Source organism: Ceratotherium simum, chromosome 25 (genome assembly GCF_057802395.1).
Source record: "Ceratotherium simum simum isolate JZ-2026a chromosome 25, ASM5780239v1, whole genome shotgun sequence".
Lineage (NCBI taxonomy): Eukaryota > Metazoa > Chordata > Mammalia > Perissodactyla > Rhinocerotidae > Ceratotherium > Ceratotherium simum.
In genome coordinates this window covers 12594059-12612098 of record NC_141924.1, presented here as the reverse complement: position 1 = coordinate 12612098, position 18040 = coordinate 12594059, and the positions used below count along the sequence as shown (strand labels likewise).

Here is an 18040-nt window from a genome sequence, read left to right as displayed (position 1 = left end):
ATCCTCCTCTGTGTGTGCACGTGTGTGTTTCCCCTCTGTCCCACTGTCATTCCCTTTCTATCCCCTGCCCCTCCTTCTGTTTGTCTCTTTTGCCTCTGTCTCTCCCTGCTCACACCCAAAATGCAGAGTCCCCACTACTGGAAACTCAGCCAGCTTTTAGGAAGTGCTGCTGTGTCAAGAGCCTGCGCACAGACCCACGCGACAGACAGGACTTCCTCCCCGCAGGGGCTGGGCGGGGCGAGCAGGAAGGGGCCTGTGTAGCCGAGGTGACGCATCCCTGCCTGGCCCCCCGAGCAGCAGCTGGGTCAGCGGGCAACGGGACTGCAGGCCACCTTCCCAGGGGCTCCAGGATGGACTTGTGCCACCCAGGTAAGCACCTGGGGCCCGCCTCTCCAGGCCTCCATTTCCTCTTGTGTAGGATGGGGATGATAGTGGCTGTCCCACAGGGCCCTGGGCGGAATCGACGTAACACAGGTGGGAAATGCAGAAGCATGCAGCAATGCTCATGAGCTCGGGCTAGGAGCCATGCTGCGTTCCAGGTGCTGGGTGGATGGTGAACAGAGAAGGCACCGTCCCCGCCCTCACGAGCTTACTCTCCAGAGGGGAGACAGACCGTAAATATACTGTGTGTCATGTCAGCTGGTCACAGCAGGATGAGGAACAGTAAATTACAACAGGAGGATGGGAGAGGGGGGTCGAGGCCTCAAGAGGGGATACCACTTGAGCAGAAACCTGAAGGAGGGCAGGGCGTGATCTATGTGGGTTTCTGGGGAAAGACTATTCCAGGCAGAAGGAACAGCCAGTGCAAAGGCCCTGAGGAGGGCCTGAGAAAGGTTGCTTGTGTTGAAGATGACGATGTCGGTGACAATGATGTCTATCAGGTGGTACAAGGACCCTGAAGCCTCTGTTTGGCTTTTGAGGGGTGAGGGTGTCCTTTGGGGAGGCTGAGGACACCGCCTAGAGCCAGTGGAGGGGCCAGAAACGAGCATCAGAGGACCGTGGCTGAGACCTTCCCTGGGAAGCAGACCGATGGGTCTGGAGGGAAGAGGGAAGGAGGCTGCGCAGTTGGTACGGGAGAGAGGAGGGCGGCGTCGTTTCTGTGAGGCAGACAGAAGACGACGGGCCAGTCTCTGTGCCCTGTGTCTCAGAATGTTCTGGCATTGCCTGGAATTCTGGAAGACAAGGGCTGCCAGGAGCTGTCCAGTTCCCCAGGTCCAGATGACGTCGACCCTGTTAGCAACAGAGCCCTTTCTGCAAACAAAACCTACCGGGAACAGTCTGACCCCACCCACTCGGCCTCCCCTCGTCCCACGGGTTCTGGGGAACACAGTTAGAAAACCACCAATCCCTTTCAACAGCCCCATTGACAGGTGAACAAAGGAGGCCGGGAGAGGGAAGCCATCCAGGACCGTCCCCACCTCCTGACTCCCTGTCCAGTGCTCTCTCCCAACCCCCCACTTCTCCGGTGGGCTTTTGGGGGCAGGAGGCTCACAGACTGCACGGGCTCAGTGAACACGTCCTAGGTGACAGCTACAAGGCAAGAGACCCAGGGAGGAGCAGTGCCACCCTCGAGATGGAGGGTGAGATGAGACAGCGAGAAGTAACCCCCCGCACTGCTGGTCTTTCCACCGCTAGGACCTCGTTCTGTGGGGTCTTCACATGAGGAGGCCCTTAGGATCAGGGATCGTAGTCCCCAGGATGCAGATGAGCACACCGAGGCTCACAGAGGTGAGCTGGAGCAGTAAATGGCAGCGTAGGGACAAGCAGCTGAGAGGAGAGAGAGCCCCAGGTTAGCCCGGCAGTAGGAAAGCAGAGGGGAGGGGGTCCGGGGGAGCCAGAAGGCGAGTCTCTGCTTTGCTTAGGCTGGCCCTGGGGGAAATAGATTCAATGGGGTCAACACAGACAGTCCATTGGGAGATTTGAGGTCTCCACGGATTGGTTCTTCATTCATTCATTCGTTCGTTCATTCATTCTATAAACAGTCCTCTGGTGTGCAAGTCCTATGCTGTGCAATGCTGGGGACAGTGGTGACCCAGCCATGGGCCCAGCCCTGGGGGAGCTGCTAGTCCAGGATGTGAGGGAGGGGGAGACAGATTCTGCAGAACAATGACCCCGGGCAGGTGTGCTAATGGGCACAGACCTAGAGCGTGAGAGGAAGCGACTCTTTCCACCCAGGCAGGGGAGATCTGGGAAGACTTCCTGGAGGAGGCAGAGAGAGAGAAGGAAAGAGGGAAGGTCATTCCTCTGTTACCCAAACTGGGTCTTAATCAAGCTCCTCTCGGCCTGTGACATTCCCCTCTCTGAGCTCCTATTCGTCATCTGAGTGGGCACTGCCATTGAACCTGAGCTGGGGAAGTGGGGAAAGAATTGGGGGTTGGAGTCAGCCAGACCTGGCTCAGGTCCCAGCTCTGCACCAACGTGCGGTGGTCACGATGGGTCTCTTCTTTCTGTGGGCCTCAGTTTCTCCACCTGTACAACAGACGGGATGGTAGCAAAGGTCCCCCCAGGGCGGCCTCCCCTCGTCCAGCCGTGGGCGTGTGTGACATCCGGAAGCAGGTCCGGCCCCCTCCCCCTGGGCATGCAAGGAAAGCGAGAGGTCCAGGCAGCCAAGCCCCGACGGACGTGACCAGAGACAGCACGGGGCTGCTGCATGAAGATGAGCACAGTTAAAAATAGAGGCAGCTCAGCTGGGCGGAGGAAGCCGCACGAGGCGCCCGCAGGGCCTGGGGGGCGGGGCGGGGAGCGGCTCCACGGGACACCCCCCTGCCCCTCACACCCAGACTTCGAGGGACCTCCGCCCGCAGGGCTCCGGGATAGCGCCCTCATCCGGCCCTGGAAAGGGGAAGCACGGGCAGCTGCCCTGGAAGGGGGGCTGCAAGCAGAAAGACGTCTAAAAATACGATGGGAAAGAGGAAGGACAAAGGGGAAGTGGAGAGGAGCCGGGGAGATGGCGCGGCGGGCACACGGGGCAGAGGGCAGCGCGGCCCGCGGCGGGGGTGGGGTTGGTGATTCGAAGGTGGCCTCCCTGAGGTGTGAAAAGCACAGAGCCAAGCGGGAGTGAACAGAGCTCGTGGTGGTGGAGGTTATCATCATTTTATTATTTTTGTGTGTTTTACTATTATTATTATTATTAAAAATCCATCTCCAAGGGGCCGGCCCGGTGGCATAGCAAAGTGCGCGCGCTCCGCTTCGGTGGCCCGAGGTTCGTGGGTTCGGATCCCGGGCGTGCACGAACACACAGCTTGTCAGGCCATGCTGTGGCGGCGTCCCATATAAAGTGGAGGAAGATGGGCACGGATGTTAGCCCAAGGCCAGTCTTCCACGGCAAAAAAAAAAAAATCCACCTCCCATGGGCCACACCAGTGAAGTGCCACTCTCAGGCTGTGTCCTGGGTCCCCTCCCTGAACCTCAGTGTCCTCAGCTCTGAAATGGGGAGAAACCCCCACTTTTTAACAAATAGGTGAGAGGGCAGAGGGCCCTCGTTCCACCGCGGGCACCGTCACGGATGTGGCAGCCCAGAGCCGTCAGCCCTGCCCTGGGGGGGTTCAGATGCACTTGGCCATTTGCCAGGTGTTGGGGTCAGAACCCCGACAGAAGGGGACGGTGGACTGAGGGGCTTCATGAAGACTCTGTCCAACCACGAAAGGAGATGTAGGAAGAAAAAATGCAAACAGTCCCGTCACTGCCCCATCTGTCCCCTCTCCGGGGAAGGCTGTTCCATCCATACCTGTGCCTCAGTTTCCCCAGCTCTGTGCTGTGGGCTTTGTTGTGCTTCTTACCCAAACAGAGAAAGGGGCTCAGATGGCAGGCCTCCTTCTGCCTCTTCTCCATTCTCAGACATGTAGCCGTGGCCGGCACTTCTGTCAGAGCACCCAGGGTGAGCGTCTGGTGGGGTTTTGATGATTTGTGTGGAGACGTCTAGCTTCAGAAGATCAAAGTCAAGGTTGTAGTCTCGGAGTTCCAGATGGGCCTGGGTGTGAATGCCACTCTGCCACCTTCCAGCTGTGTCACCTTGGGCAGGTCACTTAGCCTCTCTGAGCCTCAGATGCCTCATCTACAGAATGAGATTAGCATTACCTTCCTTCCGGAGCTGTTGTCCGCATCAAATGAGATCGTGGACAGAAGAGACTGGGGCACACAGAGCCTGGCACATAGTAGGTACTTGGCCAGCAGGCCTGTCCCTATCCGGTGGCCTGGCTTGTGTACTGAGCCACACAGCTCCCAGAACTGCTGCAGGGAATGGGAGGGAGGCAAAGGAGAGGACGGTGCCCAGACGGAGCACAGGAGGGCACCTGAGAGGAGATCGACAAGATGAGGAGGAGCTACTGGGCAGAGAGGAGAAGGAAGGGCATTCCAGACACGGGAACAGCATGTGCAAAGGCCTGCGGAGGGAGAGAGCGTGTGGGAGTGCATGAAGGGCGGCCAGGAGGCCTCAAGCCTGGGGCAGGGGGCTGGCACCACGTGAGATGAGGATGGGGGCACACCAGCAGGACTGGTGGGCCCGGTAAGACTCGGGGTCTTCATCCCCAGGATACTGGGACGCCATGGGAGACCAGATTGGAGGGGCAGAGTGGAGGCAGGGAGACAGCGGACAGCCCTGCCGTCAATCCGGAGCGGAGCCAGTGGTCTGGGGGAGGTGGGGGCCCTGGAAACAGAAGGATGGACAGGGCTCGGTGATGGAGGAGAGACGAGGGGTGAGAGAGAGGTGCACGTCAAGGTGCCCCTTGGGGTTCTGACTGGGGTGTCTAGGGGGCCATTCCCAGGGCTCGGGAACTCAGGAAGGCAGCCAGCTTGAGGGGAAATTCTGGAAGTTCCATTCTGGTCGCAATGTCAAGCGAGATAGGGCCAGAACGCAGGGGAATAGAAGGGTTTGAAGCTCAGGAAGGGGCTGGAGCTGAGGACGTGAGTGCGATTCCTTGGCCCATGAGTGGAGAGGGCGCCAGGAGCTAAGAGACCTCAGAGGGAGAGGAGAAGTCGGCCTAGGACGGGCCACGGGAGCCCCGTGGCTCACCCCTGGCCTTCCACATTGTGGGTTATCCATAAACGCTGAGTCCCACCCTGGCTTCTCTCCCACAAGCAGCCCGCTGGGACGCCCGGAGCCTCCACTGGCAGGCGTGCCCCCGGGCCAGAAACAGGCCTGCAGGACACAGGAGCCACGAGCCCCAGCCAACAGGAAAACAACGGAAAGCAAACAAACAAAAAAGGCTGAGCGTTCACCCCAAAGCCAACTAAAGGTGATTGGGTTTTTCCACCAAGGAACTCAGCCTCCCTCCCACTCCTGACAGCAGATCCGGGTCCCAGCCTCTCGTGCTGCCTCCTTGCCATGTCCCTGCTCGTGTCTCCACGTGGATGGCCCCACACACCTTCCTTCCGTCCCTGCGTGTTGCCAATGGCCTGCAGAATCCGCCTCTCCTGGGGCAGAGACCTGGGTGTCGGCAAACCAGGGTTCTGATCCCAGCACTGCCACTTGCCAGCTGTGTGACCCTGGACAAGTCACTTCGCCTCTCTGAGCCTCAGAGTCTTAAGCTGAAAAAGACCCACTTTTAAGAGTTGTGAGGATTAAACGCCATAATTTATACAGAGCTGCTGGCATGGAGCAGGTGTTTTTGAGCTTAAAGTTTAGTGAGACTTGCTTTGCCCCTGGTATAAGTGCCAGCTCCCCCCACCTCCCCATCCCCCCCAGAAACCAGCATCTCCGGACCCGCAGAGCTCAGAGTTGCAGGGAGAGAGAGGAAAACTCCCAAGTGGGTCACTAGGAGGATGGTGCCCGGAGCCTCTCCCACTCCTTGTTCCCAGATCCGTGTGGATTACCTAGTGGGACAGAGCCCCATCTAACGGTGTGATTTGGGGTGCACAGTGCATCCTGGAGGGTGGGCCCCATCCAAGCAGGGTATCATCTCCAAGCTGACACCTCAGCGGCGCCTTCAGGAGGCTGCTCCCTTGCTCCATCAGGCCGGCATCTTCTGGTGGTGACATGTGCGAGAGGACCGGGGGTCCCACGGCCACATGCTCCTCCCACACCTCCCTTACTGAGAGGGAGCCTTGGTCTAATGCGACGTTATGCAGTGTTCTGTGTCTGGAAGCCCTTAGACAGTGGTGCTGCCGAGGCTCTGCGGGCAGAAAAGGAAACCACACATTCAGAGCATGTGTGGATTCCAGGCAAGATGAATCACTGGCCTTTGCAAAAGAGAAAGAGTCCAGTGTAATCAGTTCGCCCCCAAGTTGCTGGTTGGTCTTCTCCAGAAACAATGGTCTTCTCTGTTGCTGGCAGGTCAGACATTCGGAAGCGGCAGTAGCTTGGGGAACCTGGCGAGTGGGTCCATGTCTAGGGTCCATCCAGGCCCCGTGGCTGCTTCATTCATGCACCGTTGTGCCAGCACTGGGCTGGCCAGTCAAAGCCGGCTGATGTCAACTGGCCGAGTCATCCCGTCTGGCTGGTGGTCCAGCGCCCCTCCAGCCGTGGTGCTTGCTGGGGAATGTTAGTGTGCTTTACAAAAATCTTCACACTCTGTATGGGGCCACTCCCATGGGGCCATCGCTTGCCTCTTCCCCAGACCTCTCTGTTCCCAATCTTCCTTCTTTCCAGCCTCTGACCAGGAAGTCAAGCCATTCTCCACTGCCCACATGCAGGTATGCCCTTGCGTCGTGCCACTTCTCTTTCCACGTGAAATGGGTGACCAGGTGGCCTGCGCAAAGCTCTGCCCATTGGGAGGACTTCTTGCCGCTGTCATTGTGGGACACCTTCAAGCAGGGCTGTAGTCCAATAGCTGTCCAGTTTTCACTTATACCCAAACACTGAGCGGCCCATCCTGGAACCAAGTGTAGGCATTTTCCTCTTTTGTCAGAAGGTCACAAGGGACCCGCCCACGCAGACAGGGTGTGAGCTAAGGGACCTGGTGCATCAGCAATGCATGACATGGGGATCTGGGCCACCTGTCCATGTGGCACACTAGAGCCTTCTGCCTGTTCCTGGGTGAACCACTTACGAAGGATGCTGTTGGGCTCTCTTGACTTGATGACTGCTGGGTCAGACAGACCCATCTTGGCTGCGTGACCCAGGGGAATCAGTACCATATACACTTGCCACAGTGCTGCAGGACCCTTCCTTCTGGGACCCCAGCCTCTCCTTCAGCCAATAGGTTCTGGGTCTGAAAACTGTCTTAGGTCCAGAAACTAGGCAAAGGGTCTTGGCTTTTTATGCCAAGGGTTAGGAGGGGCATATCCTTGGGTGAGGCAGCTCCATTAGGCTGAAGTAATTTCCTGGGAAGGGACTCAGCTGTGAATCATCAGCCAACTATCCCTATCCCACCAGCAGCTGTGAGAATGGGTGCCCTGGTCCTGAAGGGGCGAGCTGGATGGCACAACACAGCTTCCATTATACACATGTTGGGCCCTTACTGTATGTCAGATACTTGCTGGGTGTTTGACAAAAATCAACTCTTTTAATCCTGATAACCACCCTCTAGGTAAGAATTATGGTCCATGTTTCACGGAAAAGGACATCATATTGTCCTTCAGATTTGGCCACTGTAACAAAAACTCAGAATAACAAGGTCTGAGACGTTCTCAAAACTTATTTCTCTCTCATTGAAAGTCCAAGTGGGTAGTGTTGAGGGGAATACGATGGCTCTTCTCCACACGGTTGCCCAGGGACCCAGGTTCCTTCTGGCTTGGCGCCCTGCCACCTCATTCCCAGCTCCCATCTCACAGTCCAAGACGGCTGCTCAGCCAGCAGGAGGGAGAGGAGGGAGGGGGAGCTTGATTTTCTCTCTGCTTTTTGGGAGAGATAACATCTGTCTTTGTAAAACCTTTAAGAAACATGACCAAGCACTTCCCAAAGCTAGGACCTGAGCGTCAGGGAGGGTTTGGAGAGGCAGACAGGAGAAGCCACACCAGGAGGGAGGAACCGCACAGGCAAAGTGAGGAAGTAAGACGGAGAGTTAGACAATTCTGGGGCAGTGAGGAGCTGGCAGGCTGGACTGGAGGCTTTTGTAGAGAAGGGTGGGGAAAGGCTGGCTGAGGGGCCGGGGAGACTGTGGAGGTCCCAGGACCAGGATGAGGACTTTTCCCTCTAAGTAATAGAGAGTCCAAGGAGAGTGTGGTGGAAGGAACAGGAAGCACAATGGCGAGGAGAGGCGGGCCCACTGACCCGGGCGTGGGAATCGTCACGGCACCTTGCATGGAATACCTGCACACACGTGTCTCCGGGTGAAGAGGAGAGAGCACAGGCTTTGTCATCAGCCCAACCCAAGGTCCCACCCTGGCTCAGCAACTCGTCCCTGTGGGACCCTGGCCAGGTCACCCACCTCTCTGAGCTTCAGTGTCCGGGGCAGAAACTGTAAAATATTCCCCCAAATCCAGCCTCTACATCTGACATAGCAAGGATATCAGGACCACCCTGCTACAGGCTCATTTCCCAGCCTCCCTTGCAGCTAGGTGAGGCCATGTGACTACTTCCAGCCAATGGGGTGTGAGGCAAAATGATGCGCCGCTTCCTGGTTGTGCAAATAAATAAGGGAATGAATGATCGACATGTGATCCAGTGAAGGAGGAAATTAAAGTTCCGGGGCAGGAAGGAGGCCTCCAGCAAGCATTTCACTGAGCACCTGCCAGGTGTCAGGCTCTTTCTAGGTGCTGGGGACGCAGCAGCGAGCGAAATAGCTCAAGTGCCTGCTTTCCAGGAGCAGAGAGAGTAAGGGGAGCGACAGAAATGATGAGCAAACAAGAGAATTTCAGGGAGTCTGGACCCAGAGGGAAGAAGGAACATAAAGCTGGGTAGGAGGGGAGGGTGGGGGAGGGACTGCTTTAGACAGAGTGGTCAAGGAAGGCCTCTCGGAGGAGGTGACCTCTGAGCTGAGCCCGAGTGAAGAGGGCAAGCGAGTCCTGGGGTTCTGGAGGGAAGAGGGCCCTGGGAGGTGACAGCCAGCCGGTGTGGCCGGAGCCGAGCGATGGAGGGGAGGGCGGACAATGCGCCACTGACCCCCGGTTCCTCCCTCCCCAGACCCCACGGAGCTGAGCAGCGGGGAGACCGAGGAGCTGCAGCGGATCAAATGGCACCGGAAGCAGCTGCTGGAGGACATCCAGGTGTGTGCACACTCACACTGACATACACATGCTCATGTCTGGACACGCTTACACACGTTCATGCTGAGAAACCACGCCCATCCATGAGCAAACACACGCGCACTTGCACACCTCCCACTCACTCCCGACCCCAGCTTGCTCAGAGAGCAGGGCCAATTCCAGCCCATCCCTGGCCTCAGCCCCAGCGCCCAGGAGTAAGGGGAGCAGCATTCCCAGGGGAGTCCCCACTCCCGGGCTCAGCCACCAGGACCCAGAGAGAGCCAGGAGAGCGGGGAGGGAAGGGGAGCAATGGATGAAGCACCTACTATGCGCCGGGTCCCACCTGCACTCTAGACACCTTATCGCGTGGCAGGTTCTGCTCCCACCTGCGTGGCCTCAGTAAGGTCTCGTCCCCACGCTGGGCCTCGGCTTCCCCCCAAAAATTTAGACCATCTGGTCAAGACAACACCAATATGTGCCCCGACTTGCCAATTCACCAGTTTCTCAGACGTTTGTTCATCTGATTCTCAGGACCCTTCAGAGACAGGCCCTGGTTCTGTTCCTGGAATGTGCTGTGCTCCGTCCTGCCCCTGGGCCTTTGCATGCGCAGTTCCCTCTGCCTGGGACTCTCCCAAGCTCTCCTCCTGGCTCCTCCTCACCATCATTTCATTCTCAGCTCAAACGCCGCCTCCTCCTAGAGGCTGCCGTGACCACCCTGCTACAGTTGCTGGGACCCCGTGCCCACTCCGACACACATACACCTGAGATTCCAGGGGAGGAGGAAGACACAAAGTCACTCACTCAGCAAGTAATTTACTGAGCACTCACCACATGCCAGGCTCTTTCTACACCATTACTCCAATAATTTGCTGTGTGGTCATTTCATTTGCCCCGTGACCACCGTGATCGCAACCCACTAGACTCTGAGCTCCGCATAAGTGGAGCCGGGTCTGTCCTGCCCACCACCATATCTGCAGCCCAGCAGTCGGACCACAGTAGGTGCTCAGTTAATACTTGCGAGTGAGCCCCCATTTTATTTGTGGGGAAGCCGCTCGGTGACTTGGCCAAGGTCGCGTGGACGGGAGCTGACTGGCTGGGCTCAGATGCAGGCTCCAGGCCCCATGCTGGCCCCATGTCCCAGGACAAGCCTCCACGACCACCCCCACTCCACAGACCTCAGGGGAGGAGAAAGGGCTGGGGTGTCTTTGGGGGCTCTGGCCAGGTGCTCATGCTGCCGCCCTGCAGGGGGACGCTGGATGAGCTGCCACCTCTTCCCGTCGGCCCAGTGATGGTTGTTGGCAGAGATGGGGGGGTCTCCTCTGCTCCTGGGTGCCTCCTGCAGGGTCAAGATGAAACAGGCTGCAGGGATTCGGGGAAAGCACAGGCTTGGAGTGACCCTGGGCGCGTCACGTCACCTCTCCGTGCCTCCGTGTCCTCTTTTGTAAATTCCACTGGAATTGCAAAGTCCCTGAGAGAAGGGTCTACACTGTCTTGTACCCTGTGTACCGGCAACAGCGGGCACGGAGCCAAGCGGAGTGACGGACTAAATGGACAGATGGAGGGAACTCAGGAAGGAGACGGGGCCTGACCATAGAGTGGGAGTTTGTGCCTCCAGCCTGAGGAGGCAGTATGGAGCCGTGGGGGGAGTTGGAGCAGGGGAAGGGCAGGTGTCGAGCTGTGCTTCAGAAAGATGGCAGCTGGTGGAGGAGGGCTTGCCGGTGGGCTTGGCTAGGGGGCAGGAGACTTTACAGCTGCAGAGGGGAGAGACGGGAAAGCCGGAAACAGAGTGGGGCAAGGGGGGAGACTTGGGGACTGGCTCCCCCAAGACAGGAGCTGGTGGAAGGAGGGGCGCGGACAGAGGCAATAAGTTTGGCTTGGGATCTTGAGGCTGTGAGACATCTGGGGAGGGACCTGTCAGGGGGAGGGCTCAGGACAGAGAGGTCAGGGAGTCACAGCCGGGGTGGGAGTGGTGGTGTGGAGGGGGAGGGTCGTGAAACTCTTTCTGCCCGGCCTCCACCCCTGACCCTCCCTCCCCGTTGTGCCTCTGCCCCCCACAGAAGCTGAAGGACGAGATCGCAGATGTGTTTGCCCAAATTGACTGCTTTGAGACGGCGGAGGAGAGGTGAGGGGCCTGGCCAGGAGACCCCAGGAAGCTGCGACAGTGGCTTCCCAAGGTTGTCACCCCATGAATGAGCAAGGGCCACACCGGGGCCCTGGTGGAGTCAGGAATTGGCCCCCGGAGGAGGAGGCAGCGGTGGCGAGACAGGAACAGGGCGGCCCAAGACTCCGTCCCGTGGTCTGCTCTGGTCCTTGCTGCCAGGCAGCCCCCTCTCTTGAGAGACAGCCCCATCCTCCCACCTGCTCCACCCGGAGTCTCTCATGACCCGGCCTGACCCAGCGCCTGATGAGTCACCGCCCAGGAGCATCCTGGGACGGGTGGGGAGAAGGAAGTTCAGCCCCGAGGACAAGGATGAGGAAGCCAAGGGCCTCACGGGGACAGGAGCCCACCCGTGACAAGGCCGAGGCTGGTCCCCCTCACCCCAACCAGAGGGTGTCATCCACCCCGCCCCTGCTGTGGGAAGACTCCACTGGCTCTGTGGCCTGGGGCTGGTCTCCTCCCCTCTCTGGGCCTCAGTTTCCCCACTTGTGCGATGAGAAGGTTGCTTCCTATATAATCCCCTAGGGCCCCAGGGCACTGACTCCCATATGCGGTGTCCCAGGAAACCCCCACACTGCCCCTGCCCCCCCTTAGCTCCTGGATGCCCCTGATCTCCACCTTTCCACCCCCACACGCCAGTGCACACAGGTGCTCACGTGCACACGTGCGTGGCCCTGCGTCTCCAGATTCTGTTTCGGCCCCAACAATAAGGACAACGTAGTATTTACAGAGCGCCTACCACCAGCCGTTTTCAGCACTTTAACCCCCAACGATGCTGGGAGGCAGGCGGTGTTGCCCCCATTTTATAGATGAGGAAACCGAGTCCCAGAGAGAGGAGGTGACTCGCCTTCAGTGCTCAGCCAGCGAGCAGTGGAGCGGGGTTCGCACCAGGCGTCCAGCTCCAGAGCCCGTGCCCTCACCCCCGCCGCCCCGCTGTCTTGCCCCCACTCCAAGCACAGGGCCCCTCTAAGTCTCCACCGGAGCAGCTCTGGGGTCCCGGGGCCACGGCTCCGGAGCTGGTTAAAGTGCTGGCGCTGGGCCCACGGGAAGAGTCTGCTGTGGTGGCTCTGGGAGGGGCCCCAACCCCCCATTGCTCATGCTCTCCCAGCTGAGTCCGACGCAGAGCCGGGGGACCCCACTTGGAGGCCCCTAGAGAGCATTGGCTCCAGCTGAGGGGGTCCTCAAGGTCCCTGAGGGTCCTTGCGGGTTGGAGGGGTGCCCTGGGGTCCTGGGCAGTCCAGGCTGACATCCTCGTGTCCGCAGCCGGCTGGCCCAGAAGGAGAAGGAGCTCTGCATCGGCCGCAAGAAGTTCAACATGGACCCCGTGAAGGTAGGCAGGCGTGGGGCTCGGGGCGTGCGGCGGGAGCTGCCTGCTGGGCACCTTCACAGTGTCCTCTTATTCCCCTCAGCTGACACGATTACCTTACAGGTGAGGAAACCGAGGCCCAGCAGGGCTGAGTGTCTTGTCCCGTGCCCCACGGCCTGTCACGGCTGGGGCTCTGTCACCCCACAGCACAGCAGCCCCGGGGCGTGAGGTGGGAGCCAGGGGGACGGGGCGGAGTCTATGATGTCCATAGACTTGGGGTCCTGGCTCTGGACCTCTTGTTGCCTCCTCTGTGAGCAGGGCCTTGAACAGGGGGGCCGTAGATTCTCCAGAAGTCTTCCAGCCACTCGGCTGAGGATCCGGTCCTGGGGCGCTGGCACAGAGCACTGGGGGCTCAGGGCTCAGCTATTGCTCTCCACCTCGCACCCCCAGCCCACCCCACTGGCCTCAGAGAACCCCAGCCCCCACCCCTCGCCCAGCTAGGCGGCAGCTGGCTCCCTTTCCTGCGGGAACAGAGACAGGAGGAAGCCACAAGCTGACACACGGAGACGGGGTCAGGGCAGCCGGCAGGGAGCGCCAAGCTGGGGTCCCTGGAAATGTACTGCTCTGGCTGAGAAGGCTGACTGTCATCCCTGTCACAGGCCCACAGTGTCACACACTCATCTCCTCCCACAGCAGCAGACCCGCGGGCCCCTGCCGCATCCACACGGACTGTGTGCACACACACACACACACACACAATCTCACACTTCTGCCAGAGCACCTGGGAGGGGCCACTGAGGGGTCCCCAGCACCCTCTGCTGTCACTCAGAGCCCACGACCGGCCCCTCCAGCAGCCTCTTCTCCAAAAGGCAGAGGGATAGGAGGGAACCATCACAGAAAACCAGAAGCCAGCCCCTCAGACTCCTCAGATTTGAGTGACAGACCCCGAGCGGCTGGGCTGCGGGGAGAGATGTTTGTATATCGCCAAATCAGCAAAGCAGGTCTCAACGCGGCGGGCGTGGCATGCCCCCGCTTTCATACAGAAAGGGAAGGAAAGTCACCGCCGTGGAAACTGTCGACCTCCTCTCCTTTTGATTTAGCTGTTTTTCCTAATTTTTATACAATGGACATAGATTACTTGTGAGAAAAAATAAAACGCTATTTTTAAATAGCGTGAATTTTAAGGGGACAAAAGGAATGGCTGAATCATTGAATCTTAAAATAATAAATTCATAGAATCATTGAGGCATATAATCAAAGAGTGTCAGACTGAAGGGGAGCCTGGGGAGCACCTGGCTTGAACCCGGTTCGTTGCAAGAACCCCCTCTCTCTTTGCTTGCCTCCGGTGATGGGGAACTCACCACCTTACAAAGGCGACTTCTATTGAGGAGGGACACAACTCCCAGAACAGGAGGTGCCAGTGTCGGAATGCCGGGCCCCAGCGCTCTGGCCCCGGGGGCTCCCTCCCTCCCTCCCTCCCCCCACCCGCTGCTGTGAGGGGGCCGCTCACGGGCTCCGTGTACCCCCTGCAGGGCATCCAGTACCTTACTGAGCACAAGCTGCTGGCCCCCGACGTCCAGGACATCGCCCAGTTCCTGTACAAGGGGGAGGGCCTCAACAAGACGGCCATCGGCACCTACCTGGGAGAGAGGTGAGGGGGCGGGGCCTGGAGAGGAGGGAATGAGGGTGTGCCGGTGTGCACAGGTGAGTGTGTGTGTGTGCTGGTAAGTGAGGGAGTGAACTACGTTAGGAAAGTCATGACTCCTGGGGCTTGAGGGGCTGATGATCACTCCCCTCCAGATTCCAAACCAAAGCCTGCCTGCCATCATTTATTCCACAAATAGACATTTTTTGGTGTTTACTGTGTGCCAGGCTCTGTTCTAAGGCCTGGATTTACACCAGTGAACCAGACAGACAAAAATCCTGACCCCAGGGAGGTACATTCTAGTAAGAAAGACAGACCCCAAAATATGTAGAATATGTTAGAAAATTATAAGTTTTTGGAATACAAATAAAGCAGGGAAGGGAGGTGAGACGTGCTGAGAACCATGGGTCAAGGGCTGTGACTTTAAACAGTGTAGACAGGAAGGGTCCCGTGGAGGAGGTGATGCTTGACTGAATCTTAAAGGAAGTGAGCCGTGTAGATATCTCGGGGGAGAGCATTCTGGCAGAGGGAACAGCATGTGCAAAGGCCCTGGGGCAGAAGCATGCTGAAGGAACAGCAGGCTGGTGATACTGGAAGGGAGTGAGGGAGGGAGGAAGCAGTAGGTGACAAGGTGGGGTCCATGGGAAGGTTCTGGGCAGAGGAGTGGTCTGAGAGGCCCCCTCTGGCTGCTGGGTCAGGGGTGGACTGTAACGGACAAGGGTGGAGCTGGGCTGGCGAGCCAGCAACCCTTCTCCCAGGCTCCCCAGAGGACCCATTCCTTCTGAGTGAGCAAGGGATGCAGGGGGCAAGCAGGGCAGCGCTTCCTGATTGAAGAGCTGGGAAGAGGAGGAAACGGGGTAGGTGTGGCCCTCTCCATTTCACAGACGAGGACACCGGGGCTGGGGAGGTCAAGTGGCTTGAGCGGGTCACCCAGGCAGGCAGAGAAGAGGAAGGATTTGACTCAGGGCAGGCTGCTCCAAAACCAGGGCTCCCCTCCTGGGTGAGAACAGGGCTGGGGGTCTGCTGGTGAGCGTGAGGACACGCGTGGGCACGTGGGTGTGTGTTGGGGGGGGTGTCAGGCAGATGCGCGCAGACCAGATGGTGGCTGGACCCGGAGGGAGGCCGTCTCTCCCCTCCTCTCCCTCCCCCAACCAGCTCCAGGAGGAGGGGCCGGCAGGTTCCAAGTGCCTCCCGCCCTCCCTCTGCCCCTCCCCAGGGACCCCATCAGCCTGCAGGTGCTCCAGGCCTTCGTGGACTGCCATGAGTTCGCCAACCTCAACCTGGTCCAGGCCCTCAGGTGAGCGGGCCAGGGGGCGGGCTGGGCCCTCGAGGGTGTCACAGCCGGGGCGGGGTGGGGGGCGGGGGGCATCGTAATCCACACGACCAACAGCACAAACAAAGCGTCAGAGCAAAGAGGAGGAAGCAAGGAGCCAAAGTTAACTACTGACAGGCCCCACCTCCTAGAGCCCGGGATGGGGGGATAAGGGGTGGGGACTGCCTGGAACAGCGCCGGGCTCATCACCTCCGCCCCTGCTGGGGTTCCTGCACGGCCATGCTGTTATAACGCTGTTTATCATTGTAATCATTGTTACTATTATTACTGCCATTCCCTTACTTTTTTACTTTTTGTTTTATATGTTTTATTGATACAGCTTAGCATGTATTGCGTTTATTATTACTCTTTATTTTCTAATTAGGATATTATCATTGCTACTTTTGTTTTTGCAACCACCGGAGGCATTACAGCATATGGGTTAGGAGCACAAACTCTGAGCCAGACTGCCCAGTTCGTATCCCAGCTCTGCCCTGCACCCCCTGTGTGACCTTGGGCAAATCACAGAAACCTCTCTGTGCCTCAGTTTCTTCATCTGTAAAATGGGGATAATAATAGTACCCCCCTCATAGGGTCGTGAGAACTAAATGAGACAGTGCTTGAATTACCCCATAGGAAGTGCTGCTGCTTAATGCCTGGAAAATTGGCTCCCAAGAGGGGGCATTTGATCTGGGCTTTGAAGGATGATTAGGAGTTTTCAAGGCAGAGAAGAAAGAAGCCACCACCATCCAGGCAGTGCAGCCTGCCCTTCAACTCCCATGCTCTTTAAGGGAGAGAGAGAGTCTCCAGGATTCACTTGTTCGTTCCTTTGTTCATTCACTCATCCACCAAGCATTTACGGAGCAGTTCCTGGGCGCCAGGCCTGTGCGAGACCCAGCAGGAGACATGAGAGGAGTAGGCACGGCCCTCGCCCTCAAGGAACTTAGTTTGAAGCCGGGGAAATCACTGGCTTCCAGAGCTGAAGCTGAGGTTCCCAGAAAGGGAGGCCCAGCCAGGGCAGGCACTCGCCAGGGTCCCCAGTCAGACCGCAGGGCCCTGTGGCCAGGCAGGGGAGCTGCAGACCCGGGGCGGGCAGAGGCCCCTCGTGGACTGAGCAGACAGGCCGAGTGGGGCTGGGACCCAGTGGGCAGAGGGGCGCACACCCAGCTCCCATACGCTGAAGGGAAAGGCATCTCTCAGGCGCCTCCTGCCTGCTCGGCACTAGTTCATACCCCACTTACCCCTCCCCGTGCTCCCAGACAACAGGCGCAGATCCGGGGTCCCCCTGCGAGCCCCTACCCTCCCCACTGCCCTCACCCTGTTCCTCCCCCAGGCAGTTCCTATGGAGCTTCCGGCTGCCGGGTGAGGCCCAGAAGATTGACCGGATGATGGAGACCTTTGCCACACGATACTGCCTCTGCAACCCTGGAGTCTTCCAGTCCACAGGTGACGGTGCAGGGCGGGGCCAGGGCCTCCGGGACCCCTTCAGCATTGCCAGGCGCAGATCTGACTCCCGGGGCACCACGGCCACCCCACCCCCTCGGGCTTCCCCCAAGCACTAGACCCTGGGAGCCCAGATCCCTTCACAAGCCCTTGCTGGGCCCCAGCTCCATGCCAGGTCCTCTGCTGGGTGCTTGTTGGGCCTCAGGGTGTGATCCTTGGGAGAGAAGGCAGGAAATGACGGCACAGGGTGCTAAGGCACCACCACCCCGTCTGAAGCAGGGATGGGGGAGTCAGCATGTCCAGGATGGCTTCCCAGAGGCAGTGGGGTCTGAATGGGGTTTTGAAGGATGAATAGGAGTTCTCCAGGAAGTCAAGGGGAGAAAGGGTCACACTCTTTGGCTGTGTGTCCAGGGACAAGTCCCACAGAGCACTGTCCCACCTTGTAGTTATATATAAATTGGAGGTGTGCTTGTTTATTCTCTGTCAGCTCCACAAGTCTAAACATCTCACAAAGGTGGGGACCAGATCAGATTTATTCACCCATGAACCCACAGCCCATAGCCTTTAGTAGGTCCTCAATGAAAATTCATAGGAAGGAAGGAATTTTAAAGCACCAGATTTGAATCACAGTGCAACTACTTCTTAATTTTGTAACCTTGGGCATGTAACTTAACCTCCTTGTGCCTCAGTTTCCCCATCTGTCAAATGGGGTGGTACAGTACCTGCCTCATAGGGTTGTCATGACAACAACGTTAGGCGCCACTGTGATCAGAGGTGGAATCGTCAATGTTCTAGAACATGAAGCTACTTCAAAGTTAAACCTCCTGATGTCACAGTTGGGGAAACTGAGGCTCAGAGAGGTCAGGTACTTTCCCAAGGTCAGAGAGCTGGAGACACAGCAGGACTTCCCCAGCTCTGGATCCTAAAACACCAGAAAAGCCCCTAGCTTTCACCTCCCTCCCGAGGCTTCGCGCAGCCTCGCTCCCGAGCTCCTTCGAGTCTGAACAATGGAGTGGGGGCTCGGCCGGCAAGAGCACCTCGTGGCCCGTGACTGAGCCTGCACGGTCTTGCCAACAATGAGTGTTCTCCGCGCCCCGAGGAGGCAGAGAACAG

At 58.4% G+C, this 18040-nt stretch overlaps 1 protein-coding gene across 1 annotated transcript in view; it reads left to right on the top strand.

The window, feature by feature from the left end:
- Positions 1 to 236: 236 nt before the first annotated feature.
- The window catches only part of CYTH4 (cytohesin 4), a 29807-nt gene continuing 12003 nt past the window's right edge, over positions 237 to 18040 (top strand). The window contains exons 1-7 of the mRNA XM_004418113.3: positions 237 to 369; positions 9002 to 9084; positions 11121 to 11185; positions 12485 to 12551; positions 14060 to 14178; positions 15389 to 15469; positions 16818 to 16930. Coding sequence (XP_004418170.1) covers positions 351 to 369; positions 9002 to 9084; positions 11121 to 11185; positions 12485 to 12551; positions 14060 to 14178; positions 15389 to 15469; positions 16818 to 16930 — 547 coding nt within the window. The 5' untranslated portion in view covers positions 237 to 350. The remainder of the gene's footprint in view (positions 370 to 9001; positions 9085 to 11120; positions 11186 to 12484; positions 12552 to 14059; positions 14179 to 15388; positions 15470 to 16817; positions 16931 to 18040) is intronic.